The following is a 19,676-nucleotide window of genomic DNA, read 5'->3' as shown; positions in this document are numbered from 1 at the left end:
GAGGAATGTCAATCTGAGCTCTGTATCATATTAAATCTTACACAAAATAGTGGGTGCACAGTTTTGGTTGTGCATGCAAGCTGAAAGTATCTTTACAGACTACCTCAAACCAATTACATTCCAACTATCTAAAGCTGTGTCTGCACTACAAAGATAAATTGGAAAACGAAACACAATTTGCAGTACGCAAATTGCATATCTTTTTCCAATTTACTTCTGAAAGAGGCTTTGATGAAATTTGGCCCATCTACACTGGGCCAAATTTTGGAAAAAAACCCTCTTTCAGAACATCCCTTCTTCCATGTAAAACGAGATTTACAGGGATGCTGACAAAACGTGTCCGATTTTCCAACTTTTTTTTGGAAAAGTGGACGCATTCCTTGGATGTGGCAGAGCTTTTCCAGGATTCTGGAGGTATCCTGGAAAAGCTCTGCAGTCTTAGATGTACCCTAACAGTGGACAATTATCACCTTCACCATGAACCTACCCAAAACTGTGTTTGGGGTAGAGAAGGGTTCTTCTATAGCTACAATGTAAACAATTCCTTGGAGCTCAACTAGCATGTCACACACATTTCAGAAATGTTAAAAGCATAATAGAAGTAAAGTGCAGAAATCAGTGCAAAATAAAATAAAACCACAAATTCCTGTCTCATCAACAAAACAAAAAGATGTATGACGTTTCATTTCATTTGGATGTGTTATCTACTCTACAGTTACAGGCACTTCTCCACTTCTCTATGAAACCATATAAAAACAAATCAGTATTTGCAATATATGAAAAAGTATAAAAGACAGATGGTTGCTGAGGTATATTCACGTGTTGTAGAGCTGTGTGGTGAAGGGACATACTACACTGTTTTAAATACAACTGCAGCCTACCAACGAATGGCTTTATACAACTGAAAAATGTGTTGGCTTCTAAGAAACCCAGTGCTATTAAACGGAATCCATAAGAAGTTGCAATAATTAGTAATTAGCCTGTATTAATACACAACTGTTAATACTATCAAGATTCCAAGCACTCCCATAAATTGGCTCCCTCAACTATAGGTGAAGAGTTGACACCATACTGTATCACATTACTTATACATGTGCCTACTTTTAAGTCCTACTGTCTGTGTACAAGGAGACCAAGTTACAACTGTTCTTAGAAGTATAATTATGATTTTCCTGACTTTATTTTGTTTATTTCAGTTTATACAACAGAAAAAAAAAATAAAGAAGAGCATCTGTCCCAGACACTGAGCAGCCCTCATGACCTCTCTCAAACTATCTGATATCCAAACACATTCTCTCAGTTGATCTCAGTGCACAATATCCAGAAATTGCAATCATATCACAAAAACTTAACACCTCTGACCAAAAAAAAAAAAAAAAATCAGAATCCCCTTAAAACACATTGTCCCAGCTTTCTTCATGTTTTTGCTCCCCTCTGGATCACACAGAAGTTGTGAAAACTGAGGCCATCCTTCAGTACCCTCCTAACCCCTGTAGATTGCCTTGTATGCTAGTTTTCTTATTCCCCCTTTCCTGCTTTTATAACCAACCTACAGTTAATTGTGGAGTCGTTTCTGCAATATTATAGCTGAGCTCTTAAACACAAAAGTCAGGAAACTGTCATGATTTCTACAGCAGCTATGACTCAGTCACACTGAAGGATCCATAAAACAGCAGGAAAACCAACTTCACATATTGTACAGTAATAGAAAATATATGGGACCTGATTCTGATTTCATTTATGATGGTTTTGCATTAATATAACTAGATTGACTTAAGTGGAATTACATGTGATTTATCCCACTTGAAAAGGAGAATCAAGCCCAAGACTGGAGATGAGTTGTGGTTGTTGTAGGAGCCATAGTTCTGCCTTTCATTATTTGTGTGTGTATACAGAACTTCACTTAAATGCTACAATAACATTTTTGCCTTTATGAACTGAATTTATTTTAACCAATGCCTATCTTCAGATCATGTAGGCAGCAAATATTTGTTAGAATTTATTAGAAATTATTAATAGAGATTTAAATTTTATATAATCTGTTATTGAAATTATTTGCTGTCAGCTCCTAGAAATGGGAATGCTAACAGCATCATTTCTTAACTAAGCATCTGGTCCAAAGTAAATTAAGGTATCCCTGACTTCAGTAGGCTTTGGATCAGCCCTTATGGCCAAATCCTGAGCAGTGTACAGCTTAAATGATGAAGAACATCATACCAGAGGGCTCTAAATATACTAGGTAGAAGAAAACTCCTCCCACCTAGGACATCTGTGGTCACTCTTGCAGCCTCAGGGACTGGGTAATTCCCAAGGCTTTTACATCTTGTACTGCAGGTGGAGATGATGGAATGGAGCGAACAGTTGGTGGGTCCCCACAGATCTCCTACCTATTCCATTCCCTGCTTCTATTTTGTAGGGTATCAGCATGGAGATAGGCACAAAGGGAAAATGGTATTTGCTGTATAATACTGCAAATACTGTCCCACTCACTGTACTGTACTGATTTTGTAGGGAATCTTTGCATGGAGATCTCAGAAAGATTTCTTCCCCAGGCCACCCTCCCATGTGTTTAATTATGGGAAGGGTTTGATATTTTAGTTTTGTGACTGTCATATTAGACCACCCTTAGTGTTACCCTAATATGATTTTTTTCTATTTCATATCAGCAACCATATACGATTACATCATGTGTTTAGTTGTCTGTTTTGCAGATAGGCCAAGTAGCTTACAGCAATTCATGTACAAACTAATCAAGTCGCAAAACTCTAAAATGGAAAGCTGTAGGGAAGATATCTCAATGATTTCTTTAGGACAGATGTTCTCTCTCTGACTCATCCCATATATTTGCAATTATGTTTTAGGAATATTTTTAAACTTGTGAATAATTTAGTATTTGTCACAAACATTTAATAGACAGTACATGCTCTGACTGTATTGAAGACTTTAGCTAATGTGCATTGTGTGTGCAGAGAGCTGTAGAATCAAAATTCTGAGGGCTATGTAAAATAAGTAGACTAGTATGTGTATGTATACCATAGTTTTAATGACAGGGGCCAGTACTTTTGAAGCAGCAACTTCTATCTTCTAAACCCTCTTTCACTGACTGCCATGGTCTGACTGGCCATGGTATGCAGAGTAACAACAACCAAAAAACCCTGTGTGACCATTGTTTTCTTATAATGATAAACGTACTGAAGCTGACTCATCTACTATGTATTTGAGAGTCTGTCTCTGTGTCTGTCTGTCTGTCTGTTCAAGAACTCCTAAATGGTTAGGGTTGCCAAATGGTTTCAAAAAAAATACTGGACACACTTGACATTACATCACAAACTACATTACAACTTATTTAGAAAATACTGGACATTTCTATTTTCTCAATTTGTTTCCCAAACAGAAAGCTCAAATACTGGACTGTCCGGTTCAAAACCGGACACCTGGCAACCCTATAAATGGCAACAGCTAGGACCACCAAATTCAGTATACAGCTTGCCAAGAAAATGGGATGTGCCTGAAATGGGATTGTTTCTCATGAAATCATACAGAAAAACAGAATCAGCAGGCTGGTGAAAGAGGCTGCCTATTTTGCAAATAGGCCAAGTAGTTTACAGCAATTCATGTACAAAATAATAAAGCTGCAAAACTCTAAAATGGAAAGCTGTAGGGAAGATATCTCAATGATTTCTTTAGGACAGATGTTCTCCCTCTGACTCATCCCATATATTTGCAATTATGTTTTAGGAGGATCTCTCCATCTGCGACTGCCCAAGCCCTGAGACTCCCCACACAGGTGACCTGGCTGGAGTGCTCCCCACTTCTGGCTGGGGGCTGCTCTGGCTGGGCTGGAGTGCCCTCTGCCTGCGGTGGGCCTCGCAGGGCTGAAGCAGCACCATATCTGCAGCAGGCGGGAGGCTGCTCCAGCCCCCACTAGTTAACTATAATCAGGAAGTCTCACCCTTTAAGATTAATCCTGCACTTCATAATTTGATAAAAGTATCGACTTCCTCCTAACCAATTCTATAACACTTTTTTAGTGGGGGTGGGGAACCTCAGGCTTGTGGGGGCTGGATGCAGCCCTTGGTTTGCCTGGATCCAGCCTCTGAGATTCTAAGCTCATCCCCAGCATTGGAGAGTCCATACTGGCGCTCCAGCTCCCACCCTCCTGCTGCCCACTGTGAGGCTGGAGCAAACAAAATCTACTAGCCAGAGCCCCCAGGCTCTGGTGTGTGAAAGGAATGAGGGAATTATGTTTCTCCTTCTCAGTTGGGGACCACATCAGTGAGGGTTTTTTGTTTTGTTTTTTGCTTCTCACTTGTGCGCAACCCCTCTGACTGATTTTTCTGTGGGCCAACAGACCACAACCCAAAAAAGATTCCCTACTTTACCTTCTAGCATCCAAGTGCTTCCAGACATAAGTGAATTTATCTTCACAAAATTTCTATGAGATTAAATGGTGGCATTTTCCCTATTTTACAGCTGGGGAATTGTGACACAGAAAAATTAAAGACAAAATTGTCAAACATGACCACTAATTTTGGTTCACAACCTGAGATACCTAGGATCACATTTTTCAGGTACTTATAATTTTTATATAAATTTAAAAGTTCCCAAGACGCTCTCCTGTCTCTATGTGTGAAAACTGAGATTGTTTGGAGGTTCACAACATGGGGTTTACAATGGAAAGTGTTCGGAAACTTGATTATATGGACACGGTGTGACCAGCTCTGCTATTGACTGAAAATGAGTTAATTGTATAACTTGTCAGTGAGTTAAATAAAAAGAATCACATGAGCATGATAATGTCTAATCTTCATGCCATCGCAACAACTCAGACATTAAAACAGATAACTGCCTATCTACAGGGTCTTCTTTGTTTTATGAAATGCCTGCAAAAAATAAATTTTAGAAGTCAAAGCTGGTTATATGATCGTTTAAAAAAATCCCACTTACATTTGTATCTTCTAACCTAATATCCACTATTTAAAGTGTATTTTTGCCGTTAAAACTATAAGGCTGTGTCTAGACTGGCAAGTTTTTCTGCAAAATCATGTGATTTTGCGGAAAAATTTGTCAGCTATCTACACTGGCCGCTTGAATTTCCGCAAGAACACTGACGAGCTCATGTAAGATCATCAGTGTTCTTGCGGAAATACTGTGCTGCTCCCGTTCGGGCAAAAGCCCTCTTGCGCAAATCATTTGCGCAAGAGGGCTAGTGTAAACAGCATAGTACTGTTTTGTGCAAAAAAGCCCTGATGGCTAAAATGGCGATCGGGGCTTTTTTTGCAGAAAAGCGCATCTAGATTGGCCATGGATGCTTTCCCGCAAAAAGTGCTTTTGCGGAAAAGCATCCTGCCAATCTAGATGCGATTTTCCAAAAATGCTTTTAACGGAAAACTTTTCTATTAAAAGCATTTCCAGAAAATCACACCAGTGTAGACGTAGCCTAAATGTAGCTGCAGAGTTTGTTTCAGCTTACTGATTTCAATTGGGTACCAGCGTGGCATAGAGTTTAACATACAAATGACCACAGTGGGTCAGACCAGTGGTCCCTCTAGTCCAGTATTAGTGGCCAGTGCTAGATGCTTCAGAGAAATGAACAGAATAGGGCAAATTATCAAGTGTTACTCAGCCCCAGTTTCTGGCAGTCAGAGGCTTAGGGACACCCAAAGTATTGGATTACATCCCAAAAATGTTGGTTAATAGCCATTGACTGAGCCATACTCCATGAACTTCTCTAGTTCTTTTTTGAACTTATTTATTCTTTTGGCCGCCACAGCATCTCTTGACAATCACTTCAACAGGTTGACTGTGCGATGTATGAAGTTCTTCATTTTGTTTATTTTAAACCTAACTGCCTATTAATTTCACTGGGTGACCCCTGTTGTTTGTGTTATGAAGAAGTAAGTAACACTTCCTTATTCACGTTCTCCACACTTGTATTGAGTTTGTAGACCTTTATATATCCTTCCCATTTGTTTTTTTCTTTTCTAAAATGAACTCTCAGATTTTTTAATTTCACCTCCTATGGACACTGTTCCTCACCCCTAATCATTTGTATTTCCCTTCTCTGTACTTTTTCCTATTTCAATGTATCTTTTTGAAGATGGGTGACCAGAACTGCGTATAGTATTCAAGGTGTGAGAGCACCATGGATTTATATAAGTGGCTACTCCTAGGGAAATTCTGTGCCATTGTACATTCACAGAGTTTATGTCTTCCTCAGATATCTTTGCTTCCCCACAGAAATTATTTTCTAATGGGGAAGCAAAGAGAAGCTACAAGAGCAGCTATGCAACCCTCCCTAGCAGTATGTTTTGGGTGCCTAGGGCAGCCAGCAGAGAGGCAGATGACTATGGGGCAAGGTATGGGATTGAGGAAGATCTAGCTGGTGGCTCCTACCTAGTGCTGGGCTCAACTGCTAGTCCCGGTTGGTCTGGGAAGGATGGGACTTCCTCTTCTCCTGCATAGCTTCTGGGAACCGGTCAGACCCATCCCCAGCTTTCTTTGCTAGCTACAGGAAACTCTGCAAACTCCCTCCCTGCTCTGCTTTCTGCATCTAATACTCCTTCAGCTGCAAGGAGATGCTCCCAAATCCACCTAACCTCTATGCATCCTGACTCCCTTATATGCAGACCCTCCTGCTGAGCCTCAGAACCTCATCCAAGTGAGCCCCACTACACTGCACCTGGACCATCCTGATGAGTCTCCCACACCAAATTAACCCCAATCAGCTGCACCTGGATTCCCACCCCATTGAGTGCTACACCCCAGCTAGTTGACCTCCTGCTGAGCCCCCCACATTTAGCTTTATGCTCTCCATACTCAGACCTGCCCTGCTGAGTCCAAACACCTTTACCTGGACCCCCCTGCAGAGTCCCATTATCATTGCACACACCATCTCCTCCCCTCCCCCTCCCCGAATCCCCACTGAGTGGCCCACACTCAGACTGCCCAACATAAAAGCCTTTCAACCCACAGCTGGATTCCCCATGCCAATCCCTTCCACAGTTGGAACCTGGCTTGCTGAGCTTGCCTGCCCACATCTGGTGCACCTGTCACAGAGGGGCAGGGCCTTGGGTGCTTCTGAGGCAGGCCCAGTACTTGCGCTGTGTCAGGGTTAGGCTCTGCCTCACTGCTAAAACCATACCTGGGGGGGAGAGCTACAGAGTGACCTCCCACATCTGTGTAGTCAGTGGCCTGTGCTCCCCAATGCCATGCTGGTGCCTCCACATTTATTTGACAAATAACATTTGCAAAATTTTGCAGAATCTTAAAATATTGCGCACAGAGGTTTGAAATTTTTGGTGTCGAATTTTCAAATATTTGGTGCAGAATGCCCTTGGGAGTAAGTAGCATTAGGATATATTCTATCCTACTATCTATTTCTTTCTTAACGGTTTTTAATGCTCCGTCAGCTGTTTTAAATGCTGCTGCATGCTGAAATGATGTTTTCTGAGAACTATCCACTATAATTCCAAGGTCTCTTTCTTGAGTGTTAACAGCTATTTTAGACCCCATCATTTTGGATATACAGTTGGGATTATGTTTTCCAATGTGCACCACTTTGCATTTATCAATGCAAAATTTTATCTGCCATTTTCTTGCCAAATCACCCAGTTACTCTATACTGGTGTTATCAGAACTGTTCTGTCCATAGGACAAATCGGGATGGCCATCCCAGGCCTCGTACTTTTGGGGACCAGAGGCCATTCCATGGACAGGAGGGACCCAGAGGATTACAGGAACCTGGTGCACTGTAATAGCATGGGTCGCTCCCCCGCACTCACAATGTGGGTGGCAGGAGCTGAACGAGGGGCAAAGGGGCGGAGCAGGGGCACAGCTTGTAGAAGGGGCGGAGCAGGGGCACAGCTTGTAGAAGGGGTGGAGCAAAGGATGGTGGAGGAGGGAGGGTTGCCCAGGGCCTATGCCTGAGCACTGCAGGGGGCGTGCTCTCTGCCCGCATCCCACTCGGGATGGCCCTGGATGTTTTTATATGGTAACTGCACAGTTCTCTGAGAATATTAGTGGCAAGGAGAGGGAGAAGATATTGCTGAAACAACTGTAATGTTTACTAATATTTTATGCTTTACTTGAATCTTCTGCTACCTCTTTTGTGTTTTCATTAAAATGTTGTAGTTACATACTAATTTTACAACGTCTCAGGATCAAAGGGTGCCTCAAACAAAATTATTAGCACTCTACTGTTTTGATTTTTACATTGCCTCTTTTGTTCTCTCATTTTGGTTAAATTTAAGCTGTTTAGATATGCAGCATCAATTCACCTTGGCAATGAATACATGGAAAGCAAGGAGTTTATAAAGTAAGTAAGATTTAGTATTTTAGTTGCTTGCCATTTTGAAGATTTGTTTCCTGTTGTAATTTTATTTTAACTGAGGTTGCTAGGAAATGTTTATATTTTTAGCAAGGCTGTGGCCAAATACATCTGTAAGAAGATGGGAAATGGCCACTTCATGAACAAAATGACATGCCATCTAGTATTTAATTTGGGGTATATTGTTGCTATAGCTTTATTCCAGTGTGATTGTTGTTGATTATAATCATTATAACAATGCAGCATTCCAACAGCATTAGGGGAAAGAAATCACTTTGGAAACTAAATATTATCAGTTGTTTAATAATACAGTGAGGAGAGAGGCGGGTAAATTCCATTGTAGCCATTTTTATCATTTCTCTACTAATGCTATTGTTCTGGTGCAGATGGCAACTGCAGAAATATGATGGGAAGGGTAGAACCGAGAGTTAATGAGAAGGAGGATGGTGATAATAGTAATTAATAGTAATACTCACCAGTGACACGGATGGATTCGAGCATCATTCTTCTTGCAGTCTGTGTGTGTGTAGGGCTGTCTGTCTACCTCTCTTTCCCTACCACCCTAAAGATGCCCCTTTGTGGAGAGCTGAGAAACACAGGCAACGACAAGGGTGAAGATAGTACCCTCCTTTTGTTTACACATAGGCTGGTGAAAGGGGAAGCAGAGGAGGAGAAGGCTAAGGCGGCTGCAGCAATGGGGAGGCTGCAGGGCTATGTGCAGCCTTGCCCCCACCCACACCTAGCAGCAGCTGCTACACCCCCTACCCCCTGCTTTAAAGGCAGCAGAAAAGCGGCTGGCTAGCCTGTGCTGCCAGGACACCCGCCACCCTTCCATGGCACGGCACAGCACTGGGGGCGAGAAGGACGGAACAAGACGCGGCAGCACCCGCGCAAAGAGAGAGACAATGCGGTCTTCCCGAAGGAGACTACAAGCCCCAGCATGCAGTGCTTCCTACCAGTCCTATGCACAGCCGGGAGCAAGCCGAGCATTGCATCCTGGGATTTGGAGTCTGTGAGGGAGGTTACGAGCGTTGCCACTGCAAACATTCCAAACAGGTCCTGCGGCAAAGCTGTACAGCTGTGTTTCTTAAACTATGTTCTGGGAACACTGCTGTTCCCTGAGCAACTCGCAGGAGTGCCACAACCTCTTCTTTGATTTTATTACTTCTTTGGTTTTGTCTTTTTTGTTTGACAACAATTTTTTCTGAAGAAAATTTTCATAGGTGTTCTGCATAAAAAATATTATTGTTGGGTGTTCCGTGGCCTCAAAAAGTTTAAGAAACGCTGCTGTACAGTGTGGAGACCTGCACAACGCCCAGTGGCTGACACTTCCTCGTGCCATTTCAAGCAGGCAGAGTTTACCTCCACTTGTATTTTTCCAGTTGGGCCCCTTGTGATTTTATTTGAGTGATGTAAATGCAAATCCTGGACCAAATTCAGCAGTGAAATAAACTACAGCACAAGTTACCCCTCGGGCATACCGTGGTTAGAAAAAAAAATGAATATAAATGCTCGAGTTGTGTGACTTGTGCTGATTTGCATTCAATGCATGTGCAACCAAAACGTGACTTTCACTATTATGAAATCTCTCAGGACCAAAATAAATCCTAGGATAAGCAGTATCAACCCTGTGCTGTGGGTTCCCTTCAAAGCAGGCAGGCCGTTGCGAGGGACAGCAGCCTGTTTGTATTTCTTTTTATGACACTCACCTATTCCTTAGCAATTAAGTTATACAAATTATAAACACTGACTAAATGTCAAATAGGAGTAGGTTACACAACCTTGACACATTTGTTTGCTCAACCAACACCACACAGTTGTTCTGGTAGAGTTTTGTTTTCTTTCAGACTACCAAGATAAATATTTTTTGAATCAGACTCTGGGAATACATTCGGTACAGTAATACATTTTGATTTTCTAAAGAGCACTTTGTTGAAACTTTCAGTCACTATTTTTCACTCACATATAAGGTTCCAGTATTTGAATTAACCATATAACAAAATATTCAACATAGTATGTATGGACTTTTTTCAGAAATCATAACAATACAAATAATGCATCTGATACTTGGATGTAACAGAAAATCAGTGTCCATAAGCCCCAACTCTACAGCAATTTAAAATGTAATTCTGAGTCCTACCTGAAAATGTTTCATGTATCTCCATAAATCTTCCTAATGGATATATTTAAATGTAGAATACAAGGGCTGAATAACTGGGCTCTCCCCACATAATGCTGATCATATAGATTTTTATCTTCTTTCTATCCCTGTTTATAGGCCATGAATCAAGATAGAAAATTTGTCACCACCTATCCATTTTTGATAGTTTTCTGACAGAGGCAGCTCTAAATGTTTGAAGCTCCCAGGGTATGCACAAGGAATCTAAGGAGAACAATAGGGCACAAAAACAATGTTTAATGATTCAGGTTCATACTGTACCATAATATAAGCAGTCACAGTTTTTAAAAAGATGGCCTTATCTTTACTTTATCATCACCACAGCTTATGCACTCAAAAGCAAGGGCATCAAATTCATTCTGTAAAAAGATCTAAATGACATTTTCAGAATCTATACTAATGTGAGAGCTAGTACTGAAAAACAGTTATACTTCAATTGAAAACTGACAAACTTTAGGTCTTTTTATCTAGAATTCTAGGAGTGGGAAGAATTTGCATTCTGTTAAAATCACATCTAATTTTACTTTAAGTTTAACTTATGAAGAAATCATGGTATCAAAGAATCATAGAGTTGGAAGAGATCTCAAGAAGTCATCAAGTCCAACCCCCTGCCCAATGATGGACCAGCCCCAACTAAATCATCCCAGCAAGGGCTTTGTCAAGCTGGGACTTAAAAACCTCTTGGGATAGAGATTCCACCACCTCCATAGGTAATGCATTCCAGAGCTTTACCATCCTCCTAGTAAAATAGTTTTTCCGAATATCCAACATCCCCCACTGCAACTTGAGACCATTGCTCCCTGTTCTGTCACTACTGAGAACCACCTCTCTCCATCGTCTTTGGAACGGCCCTTCAGGAAATTAAAGGCTTCTATCAAATCCTCCCTCACTCTTCTCTTCTGTAGACTAAAATCCATCTGATCTCTATAATGAACCTTGATAGCATGGGAGTATCTGAACACACACACATCTCTACAAGTAAAAATAAAAGGAAATTAATAAAAACAGTTTGGACAGAACCAAGCTATCAATGGTACATCACATGATACCTGGCAGTTATAATAAAAACAGTAGATCTGTTCAAGCAATGCAAATAATCAGAATAAGAGAATAACAACTTGACTGTTGTTCAACAGGGCACTCAGGTAACATGCTAATTTATATAGCATATATGCCATGAGACATTTGCTGGTGAAGTGCCTACAGAGCTCTGGCAGAAATATAGCACTTCCCGTCCTCTGCAAAACCCTGAGGGTCCAGGGTAGCAGAGAAGCAGATACACATATTTTTTTAATTGTATCTTTTGGTATATATGGTTGTGACAATTTTCTTCCACTATTTGATCTTAGGAAGTGGGTCTGGCCCACGAAAGCTCATCACCTAATAAACCATCTTGTTAGTCTTTAAAGTGCTACATAGTCCTGTTTTTTGCTTCAGCTACACCAGACTAACATGGCTCCATTTCTATCACTATTTTCAATGATCCACAGATTCTGGAGGTAGCTTAATTCAATAGTGTCTTGGGACTCCAGCCCCAAAATCACTGAAAGCCAGAGCATTTGAAAATAAATAGCTGCGGTTTACCTTCCTCTCCCTGCCTCTCTTGAACATCATCCCATCTCTTTTGGCTACCTTCTGTCCACTTTTCTGTGGTGGCTACCTCTTCCTTATGCCTCATTTCTCTCACATTCATGCTCTTGCATTCAATCACCACAGTGTAAACAAAATGGAGACCTACACAGGGTCCCAGTAGTTTCCTGTGAAGCAGAGGTGGTGAGCCCTTGAGAATTCAATGCCAGTTTTCTCGGTGGTAATAGAAGGTGGGACATGGGGATGCTGCTCAGGATTTGGTATTTTCCCTGGCAGCAGCTACAAGCAACAGAGAAGAAGCAGGGGTGCTCAGTCAGGTGCTTGGATCTCCTTCCAAGTTGCCCTGATTGCGTTCTGTGCGGTATCTGTTAAGCAGGGGGTTATGGCTGCACATGAGCTCACCCTAGAGGGAAAGTCATTTCATGTAAATGGTCTCAAATTCGTTGCCTATAGTCCATCTATGGCCCAAACAGTAGCACACTCTGGCCCATGCGCAACTATCAGTATGTGAGTCCTTGCATCCCTGTGGTTGTCTGTACCCCTGTGGTGTAGCGAGGGGGGGCAGTTGCCACACTAGGGGGGCACCAATTTAGTTCCCCTCCGCTTCCTCTGCCACCCATCGGCTCGCCTGCTCCTCCTCCGCCTGCCGCCGGTGGCTGAAGCCTCCTCCCTGCCTCTCTGCCCCCAGCCTGACCCTCCTCCATCTCCGCCGATGAGCTGTATGTGTGGGGGCCTGGCCCCAGACTGGAGGGGGTGGGGAAAGATGCAGTACAAGCTCCCCCTCCCCCCCCAGGGTCTGGCTCAGACATGTGCCAGCGACGGGAGGGGGGAGACAAATGTTGCCTTTACCCCAGGGCACATAACACCCTCGCTACGCCTCTGCTGTACCATTCCCCAAAGCCCAGCCTCTGCTCTGCCCCTGCTTTACCCTCTTCCCCATGCCCACTCCCCAAAGGATTCAAATCCTTCCAGTGGGCCAGCAGGCACTCCCTTCTGTCAGGGCCCCGGGGAATGCCAGGGTCTCTGCACACTCCTAAGCATCTCCCAGCCTTGTCTTAAAATTACCAGGGGGCCAGGTGTGGGGCAGGTGTTGGGGAAGAGGCAGCGGGAGTGACGGAGAAACAAGGCAGCAGCCTTTGCTCCGCTGCACTGCCCTCTATGGAGAAGCAGAGCGACCATCCTCTCCCGGGAGATGGCAGAGGAAAGGAGCAGAAGCGGCTATGTCATTCCACTTTCTTGCAGGTCCTGCTGCCACAATGAGTGCTGGGGGGCCCAGCCCCTGCTACCAGCCCCAGCTCACCCAGCGCCTCACAGACTAACCTCAGTATGGGAGACTGCTGTTCCCTCTATGAGACAGTTGCGGGCAGACTCAGTGGGGCCCCTCAAAACACAGGAAACAGAGCGGACACCCCAATCATCCTGTGGATGGGATAAATCTGCACACACCACTCTTGGGCCACAGGGACATGCTGGCAGTAGTGTGGAAGTAGCAACTGGAAACCACTCTAGCCCTGCTGGGCGATCAGCATGGGCAGCCAGTGCAGCAAGGCCTGGGGGAGGCAGGCTCTCAGTCCCACCTACAGCCCTGCCCCTTCTGTTGAGGCCCTGCCCCCCACAGAGAGAGGAGTGTAGGGGGTGAGCGCACATGCCCCTGCCTCCCCAGACTGGAGCACCAGGTAGAGGGGCGGCTGTGTGGCCTGATCCTCCCTGGTCCTGGAGCACTGGGGCGGGCAGGCGCTCCGAGGCAGCAACACTCCGCTTCAATACACCTACAGCAAGCATTCTGGGGGCGGAGTATGGGCGGGACCATGCCTGCTATCTTGGGAAGGCAAAGCCTTCCCCTGTCTAGGCTATTGGAAACCCATTGTGATCAGTGGTGGCTGCAGAAGCCTCTGGTGGGTTTAAATCGCCTGGAGGCAGCAGAAAGGGCCGGGAGATGCTTGGGATTGTGCAGAGACCCCCGTGTTTTCCTTAAGACTGTGCTGTGCCAGGAAATTCAATGCAGCTGACAGGTGGGTAAAATACCAGAGATTCCCCATTGCCCCGGAAAAGGCAGGTCCAGATAAACTGGGGATGCAGCTAACACCTATTTGGGATGATGGATGTTATTGTGGGGAGGTCTTGTTCTCTGAGGGCAAAGGCATGGAAGCTGATGTTTGGTAACAGATGATATTCATACTCTGGAAATCTACCTGAAACAGTAGGATTCCTGAAAACAAACAAATCACCCTGTTCACCCCTCATTAGGAGATAGAATGAAAACTAATTTTGGAACCCAAGATTTAAAATCTCCACTTTAACATTGCATTCATTCCAGAGATTAATTACACTTTGGTCAGAAATATAATTATTTGACCTACTTGCATGTAGAAAAATATCCTTACAGGAGCATTATTGTCTGTATGTATATCATCCAGAAGAGCAGAAAGACATTCTGTGGTTTCCTACTCTGTCATGCTTGCAAATCACAAGCTGTTTTATTTTTTTAAATAATCTCTGCTTTGTTTTGTTGCACTTGTGTTGGTCCCTGATTTCGGGCTAATTTCTGCCATCCATAAGATCCTACTCTGTTCAGAAAGATTAGCACAGACCCCAGGCAATTGAAATAAAAAGTTCACATTATGTGGCACAAAGTCAGAGCTGTCGCAGCAGAAGGGTCAGCCTCCATTATCTGGTTTAGTGGTTCCGCTAATTTCTTGGGTAGTTCCTGAGCAAACAACTTCACTAACAATCTGCCTCTAATTGAGCCTTTCTTCTGTTGCACCTTTTCTAGAACCTTCTCTCAAAGTGTCTATGACATCGCTGTCTGACTCCAACTGGATTCTGAAGTGATCCCTGTAAGCAGCGAATATGTTACATGTTTACAGAGGGCCAGAACATCCTACTTTTGTAAACCGATCTCTTATTCAATGGGACTACTCCATTAAGATAAGGAGGTGTTGTGCAGATCTTTTTTTTTAAGACTAAGGCATGATGCAGGACATGAATTAGCCTGAATGCAGGTGCTGAATTCAATGCTGGGTTATGTAGGGTTGCCAGGTGTCCAGTTTTGAATGGGACAGTCCAGTATTTGAGCTTTCTGTTTGGGAAACAAATTGAGAAAATATAAATGTCCGGTATTTTCTAAATAAGATGTAATGTAGATTGTGATGTCAAGTGTGTCCAGTATTTCTATTGAAACCATCTGGCAACCCTAGGGTTAATGCCAAAGGAATTGTATGCAGCCAGCACAGCCTGGACTGAGTGGCACTGTCTGGGAGCAATATGGTAACTAAAGCTGTTTCCTGATGGAATCATGAGGGATGGTGTCACTGAAAACACTTCCTGCCCCTGCCTGACTGTGACTCCCTGGAATGTGGCAGCCATTGCTAGTACAAAACTCTACCTTCCTACATCTGCAGGAGTGGATCTCATCCGGGGACTTCAATCAGTTTGCACTGGCTTAATTAACTGAAGAATATGGCTTTATGTTCTTTTCTTTCTCATTTCAATCACTGCTGTGTCTAGACTGCACCCCTTTTGCGGAAAAGGGATGAAGATTAGACACAGCACCATTGCAAATGAAGCGGGGATTTAAATCTCCCCTGCTTCATTTGCATGAACATGGCTGCCGCTTTTTTCCGGCTCGGGACTTTGCCGGCAAAAAGCGCCAGTCTAGACAGGGATCTTTCGGAAAATAAAGCCTTTTCTGAAAGATCCCTTATTCCTCTTAAAATCAGGAATAAGAGATCTTTCGGAAAAGGCTTTATTTTCCGAAAGATCCCCGTCTAGACTGGCGCTTTTTGCTGGCAAAGCCCCGAGCCAGAAAAAAGCGGCAGCCATGTTCATGCAAATGAAGCGGGGGAGATTTAAATCCCCGCTTCATTTGCAATTGCTCTGTGTCTAATCTGCATCCCTTTTCCGCAAAAGGGGTGCGGTCTAGACACAGCCATTATGTTTTACCAACTACGGACCAAATCTGGAAGTCCTGCCTTGATGTTTGTTCAGTTCTTAATCAAGTAAAACTCTCGGTGAAGGCGGTGGCAGTTTTGATTAAGTAAAACAGAGTTAAGACTTCAGGACTTGGGCCTAAAACACCTCTCTGTCCTTTTCATTTATCATCTGGATTTCCCAGGTGCTCTTCAGTCTTCATAGTTCAAATCCTATTTTGGTTACTTCTGACAAATAAGATTTATTAAAGAGGTGGGGTAAGAAATACATGACCATGACGGGCTTTCTTTGCATGTGGATCTCAGTGTTCTCTAGAACTTGAACCTGTGCCAAGGAAACTTTGCCATTGACTTCAGCAGCCAGTGCCACAAGCACCTATGGAAGGAAGAATCAGCTGCCTCTGCAGCATGTCTCATTTACTGAGAGCCCCTCACCAGGATCAGGATCTGCATGGATAGAATGGCCTTTGTCTAGCCTAGCCAGGGTTCTCTCCTCACCCGTGGAGTTCCTCAACAGCAGGCTATACTGCCAGGACGACATGTCTGACCTTTTCAATGAGGGTCCTCCCTGGTAGGGAATTCCCCTTTCACAGGGTCTCAGAGGCTACATCTACACTGCACGCTTATTTAGAAATTAGCTATTTCGGAAGAGTTATTCCGAAATAGCTTATCTCGAAATAGCACGTCTACACTGCAGAGAAGCCTCAAAATTAGTCCAAGGCAGGTTTCCCTAATGTAGACATGTTATCTCAATGTAGAGCTCTAGGAGGCGCTGGAGAGGAATAACTTAGGATGTCCCTGGTGAGGGGCTATTTTGAAGTAGCACTAGTGGAGTATCTACACACACCTTATTTTGAAATAGCTATTTTGGAATAGGCGTTATTCCTCATAGAATGAGGTTTACAGATTGTGGAATAAGCCATCCGTCATCCCACACGCCAGGAGGGATTTTTGGTACGGGAGGGGACTCAGGGTTGACACATGGGTTGGGGATGCAGGATCTGGGAGTGAATTAGCAGGTATGGGGGGGGGGTGTTCTAACCTGGGACAGGGGATTACAGTATGGGAGGGAGTTCGGATTGTGCGCACTGGACAGGTGATGCTTACCTCAATCTATTCCCAGTCAGCAGGCAGTGGGTCTAAGGCATGCTGCCCTGCAGTGGAACACTGAGACTCAGGCTTCTAACCTGTGCCACAGAGACTTACCATGGGCTGGATGAAGTGACACAGTGGACCAGATCCAGCCTGCAGCCCACAGATTCCCTACCCCCGGTAATAGGGAGACCTGGTAACAAGGGAATATGTGGAGGTACAGGGCCTCTGCACAGACAACATTGGCCTCCTCTGGATCTCCCCAGGATCTACAGGGCTTTGGGACCAGACTTGGAGAAGAACAAGCAGCCCCTCTCTTTTCCTTGCCCAAAACAGCACCACCAAAATGATGATGTGATGGAAATTCTTCAAGGGAAACTTTTTAGCACCTTCTTCTTTGGGGTTTTAGTGCAGGAGCAGGTAATCCTTCCCATTGCCCATGGATTACATACTTTTCCAATTTACATGTATGTATGGATTACATACTACTGCCACATTATAAACACTACATTTAGATTACATATCAGTATTTTGTGTGCTATTTTCAGAGGTTTTTGCTTATTTTCTCATTGATGTGTATGCCAAAATCTCCATTCTATGTCCCTTTAGTTACAGTTATTCTATTTTCCATTGATTCAGTAATATTTATAAAAGCAGGATTGAAATGGTGTAGATATTTAGTCATCCCTGGAAATGCCTTCTCATGTTTATCTGATTAGTTTAATGCTGCAGCAGAGTTGGGTATGTTAATAAAGTCTCTTCAGTGTAGAGATGTGAAAAACATTTGTACATTACATTTAGATTTCAATTGCTCACAGCATTTTAGTAGTTCACCCCTTACACAACCTCTTGCTAATTTAAGCAGTGCTTAGATATTTTAATGTAAAATTAGAATTCCTGTTGCAACATGTGTTAAATACTCTTAAAACACATTAATTGTTTAAGTCATGACCTCTAATGTAAACATGTTGTTATTGCATAACATATTTCTGGGATCACCATGTAACCCACTCACCTAGGCTATGTCTACACTCGCGGCTTCTTGCATGAGTAATATGCAAATGAGGCTAAGCGTGGAATATTGCCGAGCCTCATTTGCAGACCATTTTTTTCAGAAGAGGCTCTTGCACAAGAAGGAGCGTCTACACTGCCCCTTCTTGCTCAAGAAAAATCCTCTTGCGCAACGCTGTTCTTCCTGAAAAGTAATAGGTGTAATGGCATTCTGTAGAGGCTTCAGTACTTAGGCTCCCTAGATATCCCAGGTTCAAATCTACCTGGTGGCGGTAAACCACAGCAACTTGTTACAGTGCAAAAGAAATGGTAGAGAGAGCAAGGTCATCATCAGCTAATATTATATCCATAAGATGAAGGTCTTAGGCCTTTTAAGATAATACTTGTATGCTTGGTATTCAGCAAAGCACTCAAGCACATATTTATTGTGTACTGTCACACAGTAATTCAGCATGACAAGAATCAGGTCTTGGCAGTAACCGAGTATTGAAAATTATCTTTTGAATTTACTGCATTTTGTGTCACCAGATTGCAATCTATGGACTACAGTTTGTTGAGTCATTTTCGTAAGAAAAATTCCATTAAAATAGCTTTTCAAGTAAAATCTTTCAGTTTTTAAACCGTTATTTTTTTCGGTTTTTCAAAAATGTCTTCCAAAATACAAAATATGATACTATGATATATGGGATATGGTTAATGGTGTGATTTTGTGTCATTTTGCATAACCACAAACCACTGTTTTGTGCAGATTTGAAGCCAGATTGTCAGTTAGCATAAATAAGCATAACTCCATTGAAATACTTTCATTTTTGCCATCTGACTGTTGGTCTTTTTCAGGAGTTTTAGGTCAGCAAAATGTCACAGTTATGTCAAATTGCAAGGGATAGAAAAGAAGGTATTTAATAAATTAGAGGCAAATGAAAGAGGTCTTTGTCTCCCTGTCCTCTGTCTTTTCTACATCAATGATGAAAAGTCAGAAGACTCAGTTTAGAGAGGTCCTGGGAAACCTTCTATGATTTTGAGATACAATGTTATAGTGAAAAGATCAAGAATGGAGCAATGTTTTTCAAATTCCTGAGAAATGTTTATTACTCAACACAGCCTTGGAAAGATGCAAATTTGGATTGCTAAGACAATGGTTTTTCTTCATCAGATTTCAGTTTTGAAAGTCTGTTGTTCAGTTCCATGTAGAGCTCATTTCTGAAATTTGGGATGGGGCTACAATAATGACAGAGAGTTTCAAAAGTATATATATCTTCTGGTTTCCTTACCTTAGGTGAAATGAGTCCCTACTCTTTGAGAGAAGCTGGGTGAGCGTTAAACTAATATGAAAAGAGGAAAGTTAAAAAAGGGAAAGATACGAACATATAGTTAACACAAAATCAAGATGTTGAGATTATAGGGATGTGAATGGTTTTCCAATAAGCATCACACCTATCCCCGGTCCAATGGTGGGGATTCCCCCATGTGAAAAGCCTGGAAGGAGTTATGGCCAAGGCAATCCCTGGTTGCAGTGACAAAGAACTGTTGCAAGAGACATATCTGT

The 19,676-nt window shown here is 42.9% G+C and overlaps 1 protein-coding gene across 5 annotated transcripts in view; it reads right to left on the bottom strand.

The window, feature by feature from the left end:
• Positions 1-14,811, bottom strand: part of MATCAP2 (microtubule associated tyrosine carboxypeptidase 2) — a 58,941-nt gene extending 44,130 nt beyond the window's left edge. For 2 of the 5 annotated variants that reach the window (XM_025185156.2, XM_025185157.2), the window contains exons 1-2: positions 14,459-14,811; positions 10,470-10,712 (exon numbers count right to left, since the gene is read on the bottom strand). In XM_025185156.2, the coding sequence (XP_025040941.2) occupies positions 10,470-10,494 (25 nt within the window). In that variant the 5' untranslated portion in view covers positions 10,495-10,712; positions 14,459-14,811. Of the gene's footprint in view, positions 1-8,805; positions 9,482-10,469; positions 10,713-14,458 lie in introns of those variants that run through there. The other 3 variants (XM_075921748.1, XM_006124058.3, XM_014574072.3) reach the window with 3 other exon arrangements.
• Positions 14,812-19,676: the final 4,865 nt, after the last annotated feature.

Source organism: Pelodiscus sinensis, chromosome 2, assembly GCF_049634645.1.
Source record: "Pelodiscus sinensis isolate JC-2024 chromosome 2, ASM4963464v1, whole genome shotgun sequence".
Classification (NCBI taxonomy): domain Eukaryota; kingdom Metazoa; phylum Chordata; order Testudines; family Trionychidae; genus Pelodiscus; species Pelodiscus sinensis.
This window is presented reverse-complemented; position numbering and strand designations above follow the sequence as displayed.